Here is an 18887-nt window from a genome sequence, read left to right on the forward strand (position 1 = left end):
ATGTATACCCTGAAAATAATGCTTGCTTTATACATGCTCCACTACTATATTTTCTTTTATCCTTTTGTTTTTGTAGAGATCAAGTAAGACCAAAGCTTGCAAATTTATTCCACTCTAATAAATAATCATTACTTGCTCTTATGAAATCTGATTATGAATGTTAACAAGTCTCATGTTGTTAGGATACTAGTCATTGTTTGTCTTAGAAAGTGTTGAATTTATTAGATTCGAAAACTATTAGACTTAATTTTCTAGTACTAGTTTTCCCTTGTAATGTTGTTTTTAACAAATGCGCCACTTGTTAACAATTCGTACTATGTATGTATTTTGGAATAACCTTGCTTGAAATAGTCTCGAATTAAAAGTACATATATATCTACAATTCGTTTTCCCAATTTCTTGGAGAAAAGAGAACAAAAGTCAAACTTCAAGACTATAGTAGTTTTGTATTGCAAGTCTCAACTACAAGCAATGGTTATGTCCATTTGGTGCCAATATCAATACACGCAAATTGAATGAAACAAATCCCAAGGTAAAGGGGAAAAATGAAAACATAAATAAGATAAAGAGTGTAAACTTGGAAATCAATCAGGAACACAACATTCTAACTACATCACAACACTAATACATTTCATGTATCTCTAAGAGTTTCTGGTGGTCTACAAAACATATATATATATATATAATATGATATGATGTGATCATAAGATATATACACACATATTTAATATTTCTGTTGAGGATGTTGAATTTTGTGAGTTAAGTTATGATGGTAAATCTGGACAGAAAAATAAATAGAAATGAGAGATTAATAGTGCCTTGTGTGATCAACTATGCCACAAAGAAAAGCTTTTCTCTATTCATCATCATTCTCTTGAACTCATTAAAATTGACCATATCATCTCCATCCATATCAACCTTCCTAATCATCTCTTTGCACTCTTCAATATTCATTCCCTCTCTTAATCCCAATGAAGTAAGCACCAAAGCTAGCTCCTCCACAGATATAAGTCCATCTTTATCTTTATCAAATACATCAAAAGCTTCCTTTAAATTAACCTCTTCTTCACCTTCATTTCCAATGATACCCTCTTTCTCATTTGACATAATAGACTCACTAGTCAACAAGCAAAACTCATCAAAATCAATCAAACCATCTTCATTTGAATCAAACTTAACAAAAGTATCATCAATCTCACTATCTGTCATGAAGTTCCTTAGTGCCTCCATAAGCTCCTGCTTTGTTATGAATCCATCACCATTCTTGTCAAATGTGGAAAACACTTTTCTAAGCTCATCCTTCTTCAAAGCATCCCTCTCCACTTTATTTTCTTGTGAAGTGGTGGCACTGCCAAGAGTGAAATTGGTTTTGAAATTACCATTGTTGGGTAAGAAAATTCGAAGCCAAAAACAAATCTTGTTGGAGTAGGGTATGTAAAAGAACATGTTTATGAAGCCTGCAATGAACAGCACACTCAAGAACAGTGTAGCTAATAGTAGCACCATATTTTGATCAAAATGATGAAGATAAAGGTGGAAGAAGATTGAAGAACTAGTTAGAAGAATAGAAGTTAAGAACACACAAAACTTTGTCTGCTTTTGAGGTTTCTAATGTTGTTAAGACACATACATAAAAAAAGGTTCTTAGTGTTAAAGAAATCACGCGGGTTTCATGGTTATGCTTTTTTTGATCCCACAAACCGCGTGAACTATAATATATCACTATTATAGCAAAGTTGAGAAGATTTTGAGGATATAACAATGACATAACATCACAACAAAATGTGTGATATTCTTGACATAACACAAGCTTAATTGTATGGTTTTTTTGTTTTATTTTTTCATTAATCTTATATCTTATTTGTTGAATGTAATTATATGTGCAGAAATAGTAGGACGGGATCACCTGTTCATATTCCGTCTCACTTAGTGTCCTGTCCAATTAAAAAATTTAACTTAAATAAAAATATATATTATAATAAAATAAATTAATATTTTTATATTATTCTATAAGATTTTATTGGCTAGATACATGAGGACATAAATATCTTGGGACAGATCAACTGAAATAGTAAGGCACAACATAAGTGCTCTTATGGAAAGGAATTATGTCTCTCTGCTTTGCCCAATCCAATCATGTGATATAGAATAATAATATCAATTTGCTGCTCTTTCAGCATCTACTTTAATCATGATGGTTCCACAAACTTCTTTCTCAGAGTTTATATTTAATTTTTAGAAAGTTAATATCTGAATGAGTTAATTATGTTTCTCTAAATTAGAGAAAATTATACTAAAAAAATTAGGGATATTATTAAGTGAGTTCTTGGTTTTGATTTAAAAGATTTAGGGATGTTAAATTTGTATGGAGCATTTATTCAATATTAGCATCGAGATTATGTTTCTGCCGCTGTATATCATAAGCTGTGATTTATTGAAAAAAATATATTTAAATTAAAATTTTAATTATTAAATATTTTTATGACTAATCATACATTGAGTGATACAAATTATAAGATAAAATAGATAAAAAGTTGGTATTTTAAAATAATTTCGGTCATGTTAAGGTGCAATCCGTTATATTCGCACTTTTGCTTAATATCATGTAATAAAGCATTAAAAATAAACACTTTACATATTTGTTAAGAAATTCAAAATATGAATGTATATAAGAAGATTTTTACATCTGTGTACCATCAATTTAAAGTTTTTATACTATCGGCACATCATTCACCATTGATTTGTATTACTTTTGTTTGAGAGTTAATGCTAATTAATATATGAATGATAAATGATTTACTGACAATGTAAAAAATGTAAAAAATATTTACTGTCAGTGTATACATATAAAATTCATATAAGAAATGGTGCATTTAAGATTTTGCATTTTCATATATATATATATTATGCTTAATTCCTTAACAAGTGTATTTAGCATACACTATAACATGATCCCTTTATTTATTCTAGCACTTCATTGTTGTTTTTTCTGTGTTGAGTGTTCATTAAATGTTTTGGGTTAAAGTATTTCCGGCCCATAAATTGGGTGACCTTTCCTACTTACTAATTAGTATATCCTATTGGGTCTCCAAGAGTATTGTTGCATCTTGGGCAATCTCGCCCAAGTGCTATTTTCAACCTTGCGGATATAATACTATTTTTCTTTATAAGAGCTTAAAACATATTTGATATTTCATTAAAAGTGATACTCCAAAATACAAAGTTTTTAACTTAACTATACAGTATTCATAATTAATTATATAATTTCAACAATATTTTTCACAATTGTGCTAAAATAGGTAAGAACACGACAACAGAAAATAATATAGGAAGTGTGCTGAATAAAATATGATAAGATTAGCCTATACTTAGCACAACATTGAGATTGCCGAATAATATTTAATTACCTTACTAACTTATCTACAAATACACTTATCAATCAATCAAAAAATATTTGTAAATAACTTATCTACAAATACACAACTGATTTACGGAATCATTGTAATAAAGCATAACATATCATCTCTTTTTTCTTTTGCACAACAAAAGAAAGAACATTCATTAAGAAAGCACAAGGGGTGCTAACCCAACAAACAATCAGAAGTTACCAATACAGTAAAAAGGATCAGTAATCCATGAAGAGAAGGAAATTAAACTATTATCACAAGCAGAGGAAAACCACAACCAGGATCTAAGCTTAATCAACTCAAGAATAGACAAATAACTACACTCCTTACCATTAAATACAGAGTCATTCCTCATCAACCAGAGAGACCAAATCACGGCACACCACAACATACCCCACACATAAGAGCCTTTCTTCTTCTTCCAAACACTAAGATGAAGCTTAAGGAGATCACAACAATTCCCAGGAAGATCAACTTTAAACCCAATCCAATCATAAAAACCTTTCCACACTGCTGACGAGAACTCACAAAGTAAAAAAAGATGATCAATAGTTTCCTTAGAGTTACAACAAAACAAACAATCAACATCCACCATAATAGATCTTCTCCGCAACTCAATTCTAGTAGCAACTCTCCCTTTTAATAACTTCCAGACAAAGCAAGATATTTTTGAAGGTAAACAAGAAATCCAAACCTTTTTCACAAGCAGATCCACAGCAGCCACCGAATGCTGAATTTGAGCCTCATAAGCGGATCTCACCGAGTAAACCCCTGGAGAACATAAGCTCCACCCCCACGAATCCGTTCTACCCTGCTGACAAGAAAAAGGCATAATAATACCATACAATTGCCTCACAAGAGCTTCTTCCCACACAAATAATTTTCTCCTCCACTTCAAGGACCACACCCAATTCCCTGCATCCCAAAAACTACAATCACAAACAAAGTAGTTGACATCCAGAGCCACCAAAGACAATCTCCTAAAAGAGTCACAGAATCTACTCAAACCGCACCAAATATCCAACCAAAATCTAGACTGAGACCCATCACCTAGACTTCTGAGAATGTTAGACGAAAACCACTGGACACCCACTCCCTCCACCCCACCTAGACAACTAACATATCATCTCTTTATACAAATTTATTTGTACATTTCTCTTATCTTTATCTGGTTAAGGAACAATTTGAATTTTAAATGGTCTGACCTTAGAAATGATTGGATTTTAAAGTTTTTGATACTATTTAAACTAGTAAAATGGTAATTGGATGAAGATTGCACTTTGAGAGTGCTTAATAATTTTGTTGACAGGGGCATCAATGTCTGTGCTGATGCGCTAACCAATCAGGTCTTGCAGTTGGAGAGATATTTTAATTTTTTAATGTAATAATATTTTTTGCCATTGAAAACACATATAAAATTAACTACTATAATTTTGAAATATGTGAACAATAAGTAACATTTTAGGAATTGAAATATAACATGTTGATTTATATGAGAATTTAGGGGACTTACTCCATTAAACCAATATTTTTTTTGGTTGGTATAGATGACCCTATCTCACTAATGTTTTTGTGGTGTTTTTTTAAAGGGTTTTACTGTTTTAGTGGTATTGATATCCCAGAAACTGTAGCCTTTTCCTTATTTTTAGGCTTCTGGCCGGATGCATCCACTTTTGTTTAAATATCATAAAGGATCTTTAGAACTTATGAGGGCATATTTTATAGTAATACTCATTAATATTTTGTGCTGATTTTTTATTACATATCTTAGAATACTCTTTTTTTTTCTTTTGGATTCATGTATACTCTTGGTCAATAATATCTCAAAATTTGGGATATGCCTTTTTTTTCTAGTCTCACTAAAATCACTTCTTAAAAATAGTTTTGCAATAAAAAGATAAGCCCTTCTGCATTGCAATATTATCAATTCTAGCTCCAGTTTTGAATGAACATATTCTCAGCTTTAAAGTTATTATCGCATATATATCTTCACCTTATGTGACATATTTGCATATCTAAGATGAACATGTGTTGTGGAGTATGGACCCCTTTGGCATGCTATAAGAAATGGAAATGGTACTACTTAATGACATAGAGAATTATATGAACAGTGTAATAATAGGGACATAACATGCATATGGTTCCTTTGCTGAATCATTTATCTGGCCCATGGGTGTTGAAATATAACATCAACTTTAGAAACTAAGCAACATATAATCCAATATGCCAAACAAGTTCAAACAATAAGTTTTCATATAGATTAATGTATTACTGTAGCTTGGCCCTCACAAATTGCATTCTTTGCTATCAACATTTATAATAATACCAAATATGATGACTTTCTGAATAGGACCTTACAATAGGGCTCAAGCCCAGTCTCTGCCTTAAAACATGTGGTAGCTTAGCTACCGTTGTCATCTATAATTTTGTTATCGTTATGATGACATAATATTAATAATTATAAGTCACATATCAGATAACTTTTACATTTACACTTGATAAATTTTTAACTCTATGCACTCCTTTTTTGATAAAAGTGCATTACTTGAATTACATTTCTTACCTTTCTCTTATCTCTCTTTCTATTGATGCACTTTTGAGTCAACTTCTATCATTTTTTTTGTTATAGTTCTTGGGATCTTTTAATGATAACAACCCTATTTATATAATATGTTTTATTATGGAGATGTCATGATACTAGTATCTCAAAACGTCTTACAAGATTTCCATAATGCGTACTCGATCATCCAATAATATTATTTTGATAAAAAAATAATAATTATAATATTATAAAAAATTACTGCAAATTACACACATAAATAGAGAGAAAAAAATAGAAACATTCCTATAAAGACATATTATGTGTATCACAATTGACCACGTAATAGAAAAGTTGTATTGATAGGGTGAGAATAATTATGGTTGTGATTATGCTAAATAGATTATTAAAATTATAATATCATGATTGTGATTGTACAACCAAATTTAAAACATAGGGGAAAATGTGACCATGGTTTTAAGACATGTTATAAAAGGAAGGTTATTAAGAGGGTTGATAACATTAATTGTGCTACTTGTAAGAACTATATAGAATCTATTGAGTATTTGTTTCTCTATTGTAATTTTGCCTTTGACGCGTGGAAAAGATTCTATTTTGGTTACAAGTTTCTATTCACTTGAGTTTGGTTTTCTAACAATGTTGTTCTTAAATTTTATTTTTTCGCACAATGGTGCATTGATCCTATTATGTGTACTAAACACTCTTATAATTTGTAATCAGGTTGACACCCCTTATGCTGTTCTTTAATTCATTTGCTTATAAAAAAAAAGTTTCTATTCACCTACCTACAACAACTTAGTTTTGCATGATGCGCTTCGGCCAAGTGTAAAAGGGGAAAAATTGTGGTGATTTGTTGTGATCAGTTATGTGCATATCATGGATTTGATCCAAGCTAGGTCATGGTCTTGGTCTTAGTTTCTTTCCAAAAATGCTCCAACTTCTTTAATCTTTACAAATTGGTGTAATGATCTAAAATCTTGTATTATCTTACCCTATGTTAAAAAGATTATTTCCTCATCTTTCTCTTATATTGAGTTAGCATTTTTATGTTATTTTTAATACAATTTACTTATAAAAAATAACAATTACATATGTGTGATGTAGTTGCAAACAATAGTTTCAATCGCAATTGTATAGCTACCCTTAAAACCTTCACAAACTCTCATAATAACTTATGATGAATTCCATCTAGAGATATAATATTTTATTTGGCCTATATATCTAGAAATGTGAGGCTTGGTGATATTAGGTGTAGATCCCTCAAACTATAACTTAATATGGAAAGTGATGTAAATTATGAAAAGAAAGCGAATCTGAAAAGCTAGCATTCGTGGGAGTGGCTGAGTGAGAGTGTGACATGTGAGAGGTAGCCACTGCAAATAAATGTCATTCATCATTCAATTAAAATTCAACCCTAGCTACCATGGCCCCACTTTCAGAGTCCCACTGCCAACCCTAAAAGCCTAACAACCCTCTCCTTACTTTAACTTTGTGATTAGCTTCAACTCTAATATTTGATTCCATTCCATGCAGACCAAGAATAAGACAATTTCCAACTCTAAGGTAATTATTCAATGATTTCTTCTGGATCAATATTTGTTTAACCATACTTTTATCTTCTTTTTCCTCTATGATCTGATGTCATGGATATGCATGACTGAGCCCGTGGCAGGCCCCCACTGGGCTTGTAACTCTCTCAAAAATCATGATGAGGGCAAATTCAATCATAGGTTGTTGCACCTACAGCAACTGTGAAAAAAAGAAGAATTTATAAAGTGCTTTGTTAGGGAGAAGATGCCGAATAAAAAAAGTTGAGAGTTTGAGTCTCGTTAACAATAAATAATAACATATTGATAAAAAAAACTCAAGTCTCTTGCATGGGTTTTTGTTTTTCATTTTTCTGTTATCTTAAGGATTTTATGGGAGAGAAATGAATGCTACATGTTACAAGGTTAAGACAGATATGGTACAAGTTTTACCAGGGAATTCTACCAACTGCTAACAATCAACATTGGAAAATAAAATTTAATTTAAAATGAAGAAATTGAAATTGAAAAAAATAGATAACTTATCTAAATTTAAATATCTATGGCTTAAATGGGCATTGAAAGGGAAAACTGAAATTATTGAAAATATAAAATGATTTTTAAGTTGAATTTCAATTTTTTATCGACAAAGTTTTGACATTGAAATTGTGTGGTTGAGATTTAGTTTAAATCTTTATACTCACACTTTATGTCTCATTCTTTTACCTCTTGAAGAATTAATTTTTATTTAATTCAAATATTAATTAAGAAAACTAAAGGACCAAAATTAAGTAAAGTACTTGACCAAAAGGATACAAAAGTTTCTTCTCGTGATAAGAGATAATTTAATATTGGAATGTGAGGTAGAAGGAAAGTTTGGTATTTGATTGTTATTTTTTATTTAAAAATCTAAACTGTTAAAATTTGTTGGAACAGGAGAGGATCTGGTTTCTTTTCTAGTGAGCTAAACTTGTAGATGCTAGTTCATTCATTAATAATAGGCTTGAATAATTAGGTAGAGGGATCCATTAATCTTTTGCAGGTTTCCACTCGACCAGTATATAATAAATTTATAGATAATTAATTATTATGTAAATTTATAATAATGAACGTTATTCAATTCCTGAATTAATACCAGACATATTAACTTTTTGATACATCTCCAATGGCAAACATTTTATTATTTTGAGCAAACATTTGGCATTAGAAATAAAAACTCAACCACTTTGTTGCAAAGTACAATCTTGGTTTATGTAAGAAGCTAGTTATAGATGTATATAGCACATAGCTGGAATATATAGCTCCATGATAAATACTCATATAAGTGGAAAAAATATAAAGGCATTCTCTATGGAAACAATCCTCAACTATGTTACTTCTTTTTATCCCTTTTCTGAAGTTATATATGAGTTGAGAAGAAAAAGAAAAGTGCACAATAATAGTCCTTATTTCATTGTGCAACCCATATGCTTCCACATTGTGCATTGTCATAACTAGCTGTACATAAATTAGTCTGTCCAGATAAAACATTTGCATTACTGCAAAATCATTGATTATGGACTATTTATTTGTTTATAAATCAAAGAGAAACAAAATCATGGGTATACAAAGTTTGGGGGACCATAAACCACCCATACCTTTAAATCTAGACAAAATAAAAAAAGACCCTTTTCACATGGTGCCATGTGAGAGGAATGGGAAGGTTTCTCAATTTACAAACTCTATTTTGCCTTTTTTTCCTACTCTTTTTTGTTGCTTGAGTAGTTAAGTTTCTACTTTTTTGTTTTTGTGTTATTTTTACAGGACAATATTAGATTTTTGGGTATACTAGTTATTGTTTTACAAAATATATTTATTGCTTGAGTGAACAAAGAAAAAGGAAGAGGAAACTTAAAAGAGAACAAATTTCATTAATGAGAGATGATTCTTAAAAAAAAAGCATGTTACAAATATAATTATAGTAACTATTTTTTTACTGATGATTTGTCTTTTTTTGGAAGGATTGTTGTTCTTTACCCGTGTGACAAGTTTGTATGTGACCCACTACGCACTCACTTGGAAGAAAGTAAATAATTTTTGTGTTATAATTGCACTGCACCTTTGTGTAAATGAAGGTTAACCCTACTCTCACCCTTCCCCACCCCAAACCCAACCAACCCTCTCTTTCACTACACCCTCCTCTCTATAAAGCTAGTGGTAGATTGATATTATAAATGGTAGAGTGGTCCATTAAAACTTTATTTGTATGGCCATACTCATAATCTCATTTCATTTCTCACCCCTCCTTTTCTATATTTCTACCTCCTTTCCTTTTATAACTATATAATCATAACTGGGTTGGGATGTGAGATCTATGGCTCAATTTTGTGCTCAAGTCCTGGTCATACTTTTCCACAGCTTTCTTGAACTTCTTATGCATCTTAGTGTTCTTCATGTCCAGAATTTGAAGCCCTAGAAGTTCAAGAAAGCTGTGGGAGAATATGGCAACTCAGGCTTGGTTGCTCCTACTCCTCTTGCAGATGCAGAATGCATGGTTGAACCTTATCCTTTCATCTCAATATATCACGGTAAATCTCACCATCACAACTATGTTCTCTTTCTCTAGAAGATTTTTTGGTATCATTCTATGATATAATCTCTTAACCTTGAAGAATTTATAGCCTTGCTATATATCAGATTCACTTTACCTGAATTTACTGTCTTGCTAGAAATTTCTGTAACTTGATCCAGCCAAATTGTCTTCTCTTTCTTATCTTCAAGGGAAGAAGGGAAAGACTCACTTTACCCGAAATCAACACTCCTCTTTTCAGTGAGAAAATTCCCAGGTAACTCAAGAATACCTTTTTACTCTTGGGTCTACATGATGAACAGACAATGTAGGTTTTAATTCAAAAGTATATACAAAGAACATGAGAAGAACAAATTTAATAATAACATATTTGTTAAATCAGATGCTACAAGTTTGAGCCATAAAAGGTGAGGGGCTGTAGAAAAGTACAAATATACTTATTTTTTAAATTAATTTTTTTTTTAATGTTTCCTAGTTGTCTGTAGAATTATGTGAACTTTCCCATTATCTAGTTTACTAGTTTATTACTATAAAACTGATTCAATCAATCAAATGGTGAAAAGAAAAGTAAATGGTTGCAGAGAAGATTCCTCACCTTTCCTTTTTATCATTAATGATGACAGTTCTTCTTGTTGCCCTTTTGGTTTAGTGAATCCACATCTTCTCCTACATTTCTGTGAAAAAGGTTAACCTTTGTCACTATATGACATCATTTTTCTAATCACTCCTCTCTTCTGACATCATTTGGCCTATTGATTGATTCCTTTCAACATCTCTTCCGCGATCATCTATCCCAAACGATGTTCTACTCTTTGTCCCAAGTTAATTAGAGTGCTACATTTTATTACATTTTGTTTTAAAAAATTTCTTTAATTCATGTGTCAATATATAATTGGCTTGAGACATGAAATGTGACACATTTGGGGACAAGTGATCCCCACACCCTTCCCAATATTCTCTCTCTCTGGCTGTCTCTTTCTCTGTTGAAAGCCATGTTGGTGCTGAAATCTTGGGTAATTTATGATACTTCTTGTCTCGTGTTGTTCACTTGCCACTAGATTTTTAACTGTATTACAGTTTTACATGCAAAGCTAAATAGTAAATAGAAACAATTTACATTACATGTCTGAAATCAACTGAATTTTCACCTAAACACATTAAGCTTTTGGGTGTATGTAGCAGAAAATATTTTGCATTAGTGAAGCAAGAAAATCATGAAGATAGTGCTTAGTGATAAAGTTTAGAAAAAGAAAAAAAGAGAGAACCTTTACCAATTAGAAGAGATAAAGTTTAGATACACTATAAAGGTTTAGCCAAAGGGAATGCAACAGGTTGTACACAGAAGAGTAGGACCACCCAAATTCAGATTTAATCACTAGGCAGGCACAGAGGCATGGCACTTCTGTGCATCTACGTATAAAAAAGAAGATATGATAAAATATATTCATCATGTGACTTAATATGGTTATGCAGAAAATTATACAAATAAGCTGAACTTAATTTTTTTTGAAGGATCTTTAATTAAGTTGATAAGTTTCTTCATTTAGATAGTATTTAATTTTTCATTCTTATCTAACATAACATTTCTTCACTCTAAAATTTTCCAAAGCTAACAGTGCACCATATTCCACCTATAATATTAGACAAGTTTTTATTTTACAGTCTTCAGAAGGGAAAATGTGGAAATTTTGAACATGGGCACACGAAACCCATCGAGTGTCCCATGAAACAGCTTTGTCAATTTTGACACGACATTGTATGAGTTACCAGAGAGACAAAGCTACATTTGATTATGGATGCATAGTGAAACCTTCAATGTCATGAACTGGATCCTGAACCAAATTCCTAGTACAGAAATATTCTTGCTTTTTAGCATTGACACCACTGTTGAATAAATATTATATATATATATATATTACAAAAGAAGTAAGAAAAATGTGGTAGTATATTTCGTATGTATGAGGGTAAACAGAAACTTTGGTTTCAGTTGCCATGCAGTGTAAATTGCTATTTGTGATCTTTCTGTCATTTTTTCTATGTTAACCTAAAACTCACTAAAGAAAATTTTTACTCAATGCAATACTGTGAATGGGACTCGGGCACCACTCATGCGAATGAGGATCAGTTGTCTCACATTTTGTGTCTCATTGTGTAACAGTTCAATGGAAAGTTGTTATATATTTAAAAAGAAAAATAAAAAACATAGAGTAACATTTTTATGCTATTTGGTGAAATATGATTGACTTGGAACAACATGAAGTTTCAGAGAAAGTGAATCCTGGTTCCCACTCATGTACCACAACAAAGATAAATGGGAATGTTCAGATTCAATTTCAAGCATTTACATAATATGTTTCAATAGTATACACACAAAAATAAAATGTTTCAATAGTAATTAAAAGCCCAAAATACTGTTTTTGCTGAGTTTCTATAAATAATTATGTTTAATTACCCCATCATCTGTCGTTTATGTGAAATTAAAAGGACATACTGCAAGCTCCCTAGAACCAAACAATTAAAAATAAGTACACATGAGAGGATAGGATTTGGATTTTGTACAATCTTATCCCGTTAATTTTTCTTGGAGATAATGAAACAAGTTTTCGTGGGTAGAAAAAATAGATTAAGATATGCAGCAATAGTAATATATAGTGTTTAAATTATCTGTTTCTTTTATCTTATTATTTTTTCTAGCCACATGTATATTTTTGGACTTCCAAGGTTTCTTGGGTTGGTTGCGAGGATGTTGCGTATACTTTGGCTGCACCAAAGGTATCCTTTTTAATAAAAAAGAATTAGTTTTTGACAAATAAACAAATATTTTTCACATAGAATTATCTTGTTTGAATCGAGAAGATTCACAGGAATAATTGTTTTTAATAACAATGCCATTAACCCCGTCTACATGTTAAAAGCCCAACATACTTAAGTAGTGAACGGGTCAACTTCAAGACTTAATGAAAAAACTCATTTTGAATAGTGACAATTACTTATATTATAGGGTTTTGTTCTACAAAGTTGACGTCTTGATCTCTTTTGTATTGGGTGGCTATCTCTTGTACTTGTTTTAATACAAGTATAAGGACATAAAACCGGTTCCAATGAAGCACGTAGGATAGTAATTTAAGCATGATATGTGTCGGCAGGATCTGTTAGAATTGGGTCCTTGTTATGATATTACCCTGTCCCGTGAAAGATGATTAAAGAAAAATGAATCTTATTTGCAATGAAATGAATAATTGAGTAACGAAATGACAACAACATACACTACATGGCACATGCCAACCATCAAAGGTAGGGTAAGCTATTGATGCAAGCGACGGAACCAGCCAGCCATACAAAGAGCCCAATGAAAATAATAACACCTTTTACCTTTCTCATATAAAAGTGACAAAATAAGAATGAAAGGAAATTATCTTAACCCACATGACAAGAATGAAATTGTACTTGGAGACAAAGAACAATCATGCATGGTCATCATATTCAACTAATAGCTTCAAATTATGATGAGATCTGATATTCTCAACTATATCCATAACTAATCATAATGAAACAAAAATTGGTAAAGTTATGAATATTTAACTTTTTAAAGTGACATGACATAATATTATTGGTTTGGGACAGACTTTGGGACAACAAATCCTTGTACTTCAAATTATTATGCCTCAGATAATATGTTAATGAATGGAGATCACATGTCTCACTTTTAGTGTCCCATTTATGTACCAAGCCAATTAAAAAGTGTCACATAATTGAAAAGAAAAATAATAAAAATATAAAATATATTTTTTATATCAATTGGATGCATATGATTGGTTTGGGACATTGAGACATGAATTTTTTTTTGCGAAAAATGATCCATGTCCATGTGTGAATATTTCTTGGGTGTATGGCAGTGTGTGTATTTTAAGCGGAATAGCCAAGAAACAATGCAAGTAATAATAAAATGAAATAAGAGTGATATTTTTGCAATAATTAAAGGAAATAGAGAACATTTTCATAAATCAAACATGTCCTTAATTTCTTATTTTTGTCATCTTTTTTATTTCCTAATGAAGAGATACAAAAGGACAAAAGAAGTTTAAAAATATAAATGAATAGGACTAATGTTTAGAGTGGAAGGTAGATTGAACATGACAGAATATAAAATCAGAAAAGTATATACCCAATTAATAAATGCAGGAAACATGGAGATCGTGCAATATGCTTTTCTTTTCACAGAAAATGGAATCTCAGCAGAATTATGGATTGATCATAACATTATTGGGGGGAGGTAGTTCAGAAATATAATCCAATTAATATATTTGATAGTTGCAGCCACAAGACAAAATGTCACTGGTAACACTGCAAGATCAAGAGGATTAGGTATTAATTTATTCATTCTATGTCGTTTAACCTTTTTCACCGATCTTCCACTCTTGCACATACATCACAAAGCACAAGAAAATCTAACCTTTTCAATTCCCTTTTCTCCATAGAAAAAAAACGTACCCTCAAAATAAGATAAAGAAATCACACAATCCACATTATTTGACTACAATAATGCATCATTAATTAAATTAAAAGTAGTCATAGCAAAGTGTGAGAGACACTTTAAAGTAAAGGAGGGGTATAATCACGACAATGAATATAATAAACAAATAATAGATCCAAACAAAGAAAAGCAGGACATCATGTTCATTCAATTAAAAAGTATATATCAGCAACAAGGAAAAAAATTAAAACAATGCCATAAGATGAGGAACAAACAAAAACATGTTAGATTAGTGGGTTACAGTAGGATTAGGATATTGATCTTGCCAATAAAGTAGCATGCTCATAAGACTTTTGCATTATCTTTTGGAAAAGAAAAATAAAAGAAGTGGATGCCCGTGAAAGTTGTTGGATCTGAAAGCTCAACATTCTGTCGGATCTAATCTTCATAATACAGAAAAATGAAGATACATACCCATCTGGAATGGTGTTATTGATAGTGTATTGATGTAACAAAATGGACTTTGTTAGATGCTTGAACAAGGTCTTAACCCATTTGGTACATGATCCGGTTACTTAAATATGATACCATTGGTTTACTCTCTACTATGTTTATGGAAAATGCTTTGTCAGTAGAGGCAAAATTCATTATGGCAATTTTTATGGCTTCAAATTGATTAGTCTTTACTATTGACTTGGAGAGATGCACTTAGTGCACAAAAAAGATGTTTTGACTGTTTTCAAATTTCCTAGGCTTTCTTGATAAACAAAAATGAACTGATTTTCAGCACAAGGAATGTATATAAAAAGCGAATAAGGGTCATCTTCATTACCGGAGAGGCAGACAAGTGCTACAAAATAATAAATAAAAGACAATTTATAATAACACTTTTATTCTCATTAATCATGAAATTATATTTTTGTTATTGAAATCATGAAAAGAACCAAACAATTGTTTCTCCGGTACTTGAGAGGATCCTTGTTCGTATGAAAACATTAGTAACAGGTGAACTAAACTCCCATTTCTTGCATCATGGATGTCTCTAACTTGATTGAGAGAAAGGAAAACCCTAGTTTCCTTCACAGGCATGTGTCTGCATTTCTTTTAGGTAGCTTTCTATCTTCTACAGCAAAAATCACAGTAGTACAGCTCTGGATTAATTTTTGAGGTGGGTTCCTTATGGTTAATCTTTTCCAATAAAAGCTTCACCTAGCCTCTTGCTAGGGGTCACCAACCAATAGCTTAAGAGCTTCCGTAACTTGTTGGAAGCCCAAAACAAGAAATAAAGGTAGTATAACCACTATTCTGTGGTCCATTGTCTACAATCTGTAACTCAATTTGTTCCTTCTAGTTAGTTCCTGTGCATCATAAACAAACAAAGTCTTTCTTGTTGTGACTTGAAGATATTTTTTAAACTAAAATACTTTGATCTAGCTGGCTAGGATGAATCTAGATATAGTACCCTTTTTTGTATGTGTAAAAGCAAGACAATAGAGGTATAATTGTTCCTATCTTGCAAATAAATATAATTAAAGATCCACTAATTGTGATTAGTTAATAGATACTATGATTATTTAATTACTGAACCATGTGTAACTTTGCCGACTATACAGTACAAGTACAGATCAAAGAATTAATGAATGTAGTTAGACAAATGTTCTATACAGAAATCTCAATGGTGACCTTTAATCCACCGTAATTAAGTTGTAACTTTTGCCTACGTTAGAAGCTACACATGAGATACTTAAGAAGCAAAAGAAATATTCTAATTATTAAATTAAATTAATTCTGTAAGCAACACTGTACAATTAATCACAAAAATTACTAGAAAAGGTAAAAAGGGAAAAAAGGGTGATGCCGTAAACCAATATAGTTAACATCAAACAAATTATATATTATTTGTACAAAGAAAATCAAATTATATATTGGAAGATCTGAAACAAAACCTATAAGTTATGAACTGTAATTTCGGATCTGTGAAAATTTGGAGCTGAAATTCCCTTGATTGTAGATTGAATCAATTACCTGTTACGTCCATAAGGCAAAGTGAATTATAAATCGCCAACATCAAAATAAATCTACCCAATTGGTAGAAGTACAATGTTTGACTACTGCATCTGAGAATTCTGATCAGATACTCTCACAAAAGTCAATGAAATGATCTAACTTATATCAAGATAGCAAAAAAAAAACCAAAAATAGAAAGAAAAAATAATATTAATTGGATACCAAGCTTCACAGAAGAATCATGTGGTTGAAGGTAGAACTTGTGGTTGACCCTATTTGTATCTTCCCACAGCTTTATTGAACCGCAAAACAAGGTATGGGTGGTAGATGGAATGCATGCAAAGGAACCATTTAGATGCTGCAGTTCAAGAAAGCTGTGGAAGAATACAAAGAGGGTCATGATATATTGAAGAATATAGATACCCCAGAACAAGGCCATGTAAAAAAATAATGGGAATTCATGGTAAAAACCAAAACCCTAATCCAGGACTAAGATGTGCAGAATAGAAGAGGCTAAGATAAGAGAGAGAAATGTTGCAGGGTAGAGAAAGAGAAGGTGTGTATTTATAGGAGAATTTAGGGGTTAGTGAATTTTCATTTTAGTTTAATTTAAGTTTTCCATCAATCCCTAGAAGAATATTGGGGACTACTACAGTTTACTGAACCCTGCTTTTTCTCGAACCCTAGTTGAAAAGCTGACTATGTACCATTCATCAGGCACTAGCTCCTCTTCGTTAATAGAGGGGTGAGTAATTGTTTTTATTTTTTATTTTTAATGATAAAAATGTAATTTCTTAGTAAATAAGAGGCCAAAAATATTATTTCATGTTGTGTTTTGTATATTCTTATATGGTACTTGTCTCTTCATTAGTGTAGATGATATTTTCTCTATTATGAATGTATCATTATAACTCATTATATAGAAATACATGTGAATGATAATGCCACACACATATATATATATATATATATATGAATGTAAATTATATATTATTAAGTTGGTATATAAATATTAAATTCTTAAAATAATCTATATTTATTAAATCTAAAACATGGTATAATTATTATTATGTAATTTCTACTTTTTTAATTTTTATTAATATTTTTTAATTTCCAAAAAAAATAATATCATCATAGTTAAATATAACTAAAACATTAATTGCAATTAAGTTGGTATATAAATATTAAATTCTTAAAATAATCTATATTTATTAAATCTAAAACATGGTATAACTATTATTATGTAATTTCTACTTTTTTAATTTTTATTAATATTTTTTAATTTCCAAAAAAAATAATATCATCATAGTTAAATATAACTAAAACATTAATTGCAAATTGAAACTACTTTCTCAGCTTAAATTTGACATTTAAATAGAAATAAAAACTATAATTTTAAGCATATCCAATAAATAAAAATTAATATAATATACACCAAATACAAAAATATATATTCTAATTATATAAATGAAATATATAAAAGTTAAGTATCTAGTTATATAAAATAAAAATGTGGATCTAAAAGCACGAAATTTCTTTGAACACACCGGTAATAATATTATTATTAGTAAATCAACAAACAATGAAAAGTGGCCTTTTATTGGTTTGGTAAAGTTATTGAATATTTGTGCGGCTATGATGAACCTTTCGCTCTACGCCCTTCTGGCCTTCTCAACAAGTAATTAATTGTTATTTAAAAATAATCAATTGTTTTGATTTAGCAAAATATATATATAAATAATCATAATTGTTATTTAAGATGTGTTATACGAGAAATTATTTTAATTATAATATGTGTGACTATAATAGCTCTTCATTTTTGTGAGACGGCAAAATAAGTAAAGAAATGGCTAAATAGTTAAGGCAAATCAATTATGATCGATTTTGCGCCGAAAAAGTAAAATTTCATTTTGATGTGTTGTTTTTTATTCTACCAAAATAAAAATACGGAGAAAAAGGCTAAAATGAATGGTGTGATGAAAGAGATTGGAACATAATCTCTTAACTTGTTATGAAAAAAGCTTAGCCACAATATTACTGTTTTCCTTTTTGAATGCGATATACGAGAATGATGAATGATGAATGATGGATGGAAAAGTTTGATTCTTACAATAATCAATCTGGAGCGTATAGATTGTTTGCCTAATTCACCAACATAAAATATGTATATGGAACATTGATTAATATATGAGAGGCATGTAGATAGAGAAAAGTGGGACCTATCTTTTCTGAGTTGCCAATTAATAATTGGTTGGTTCAAATATGATGTGTTACGTTACATCCATACAAGATATATATATATATATAGAGTTTAAAATCTGTGCATTGAGAGTGTAAAGTTTTT

The 18887-nt window shown here is 30.6% G+C and overlaps 1 protein-coding gene and 3 long non-coding RNA genes across 5 annotated transcripts; 2 read left to right on the forward strand and 2 right to left on the reverse strand.

Annotated features, from left to right (window-relative positions):
* LOC109345761 lies at positions 250-15626 on the forward strand. Its single transcript, XR_002107441.1, has 3 exons — positions 250-260; positions 6443-6446; positions 15542-15626. It is a non-coding gene; the product is annotated as an uncharacterized LOC109345761 (long non-coding RNA).
* LOC109345744 (calmodulin-like protein 3) lies at positions 421-1867 on the reverse strand. Its single transcript, XM_019584930.1, has one exon. The coding sequence runs from the start codon at positions 1504-1506 to the stop codon at positions 832-834; it is 675 nt and encodes a 224-aa protein (XP_019440475.1). The 5' UTR covers positions 1507-1867; the 3' UTR covers positions 421-831.
* On the forward strand, positions 9675-12166 carry LOC109345752. Of its 2 annotated transcripts, XR_002107440.1 has the most exons (3): positions 9675-10060; positions 10254-10318; positions 11725-12166. It is a non-coding gene; the product is annotated as an uncharacterized LOC109345752 (long non-coding RNA). The 2 variants fall into 2 exon arrangements; XR_002107439.1 differs by lacking the exon at positions 11725-12166 and having other exon boundaries at positions 10254-10515.
* On the reverse strand, positions 15562-17078 carry LOC109345767. Its single transcript, XR_002107442.1, has 2 exons — positions 16562-17078; positions 15562-15894 (listed from the first exon to the last, which is right to left on the reverse strand). It is a non-coding gene; the product is annotated as an uncharacterized LOC109345767 (long non-coding RNA).

The sequence above is a fragment of the Lupinus angustifolius genome, chromosome LG01 (genome assembly GCF_001865875.1).
Source record: "Lupinus angustifolius cultivar Tanjil chromosome LG01, LupAngTanjil_v1.0, whole genome shotgun sequence".
In the NCBI taxonomy this organism is placed as follows: Eukaryota; Viridiplantae; Streptophyta; class Magnoliopsida; order Fabales; family Fabaceae; genus Lupinus; species Lupinus angustifolius.

Coding starts and splice junctions, on each gene's coding strand:
- LOC109345744 (XM_019584930.1), bottom strand. CDS start 1,506: ATGGTGCTACTATTAGCTACACTGTTCTTGAGTGTGCTGTTCATTGCA.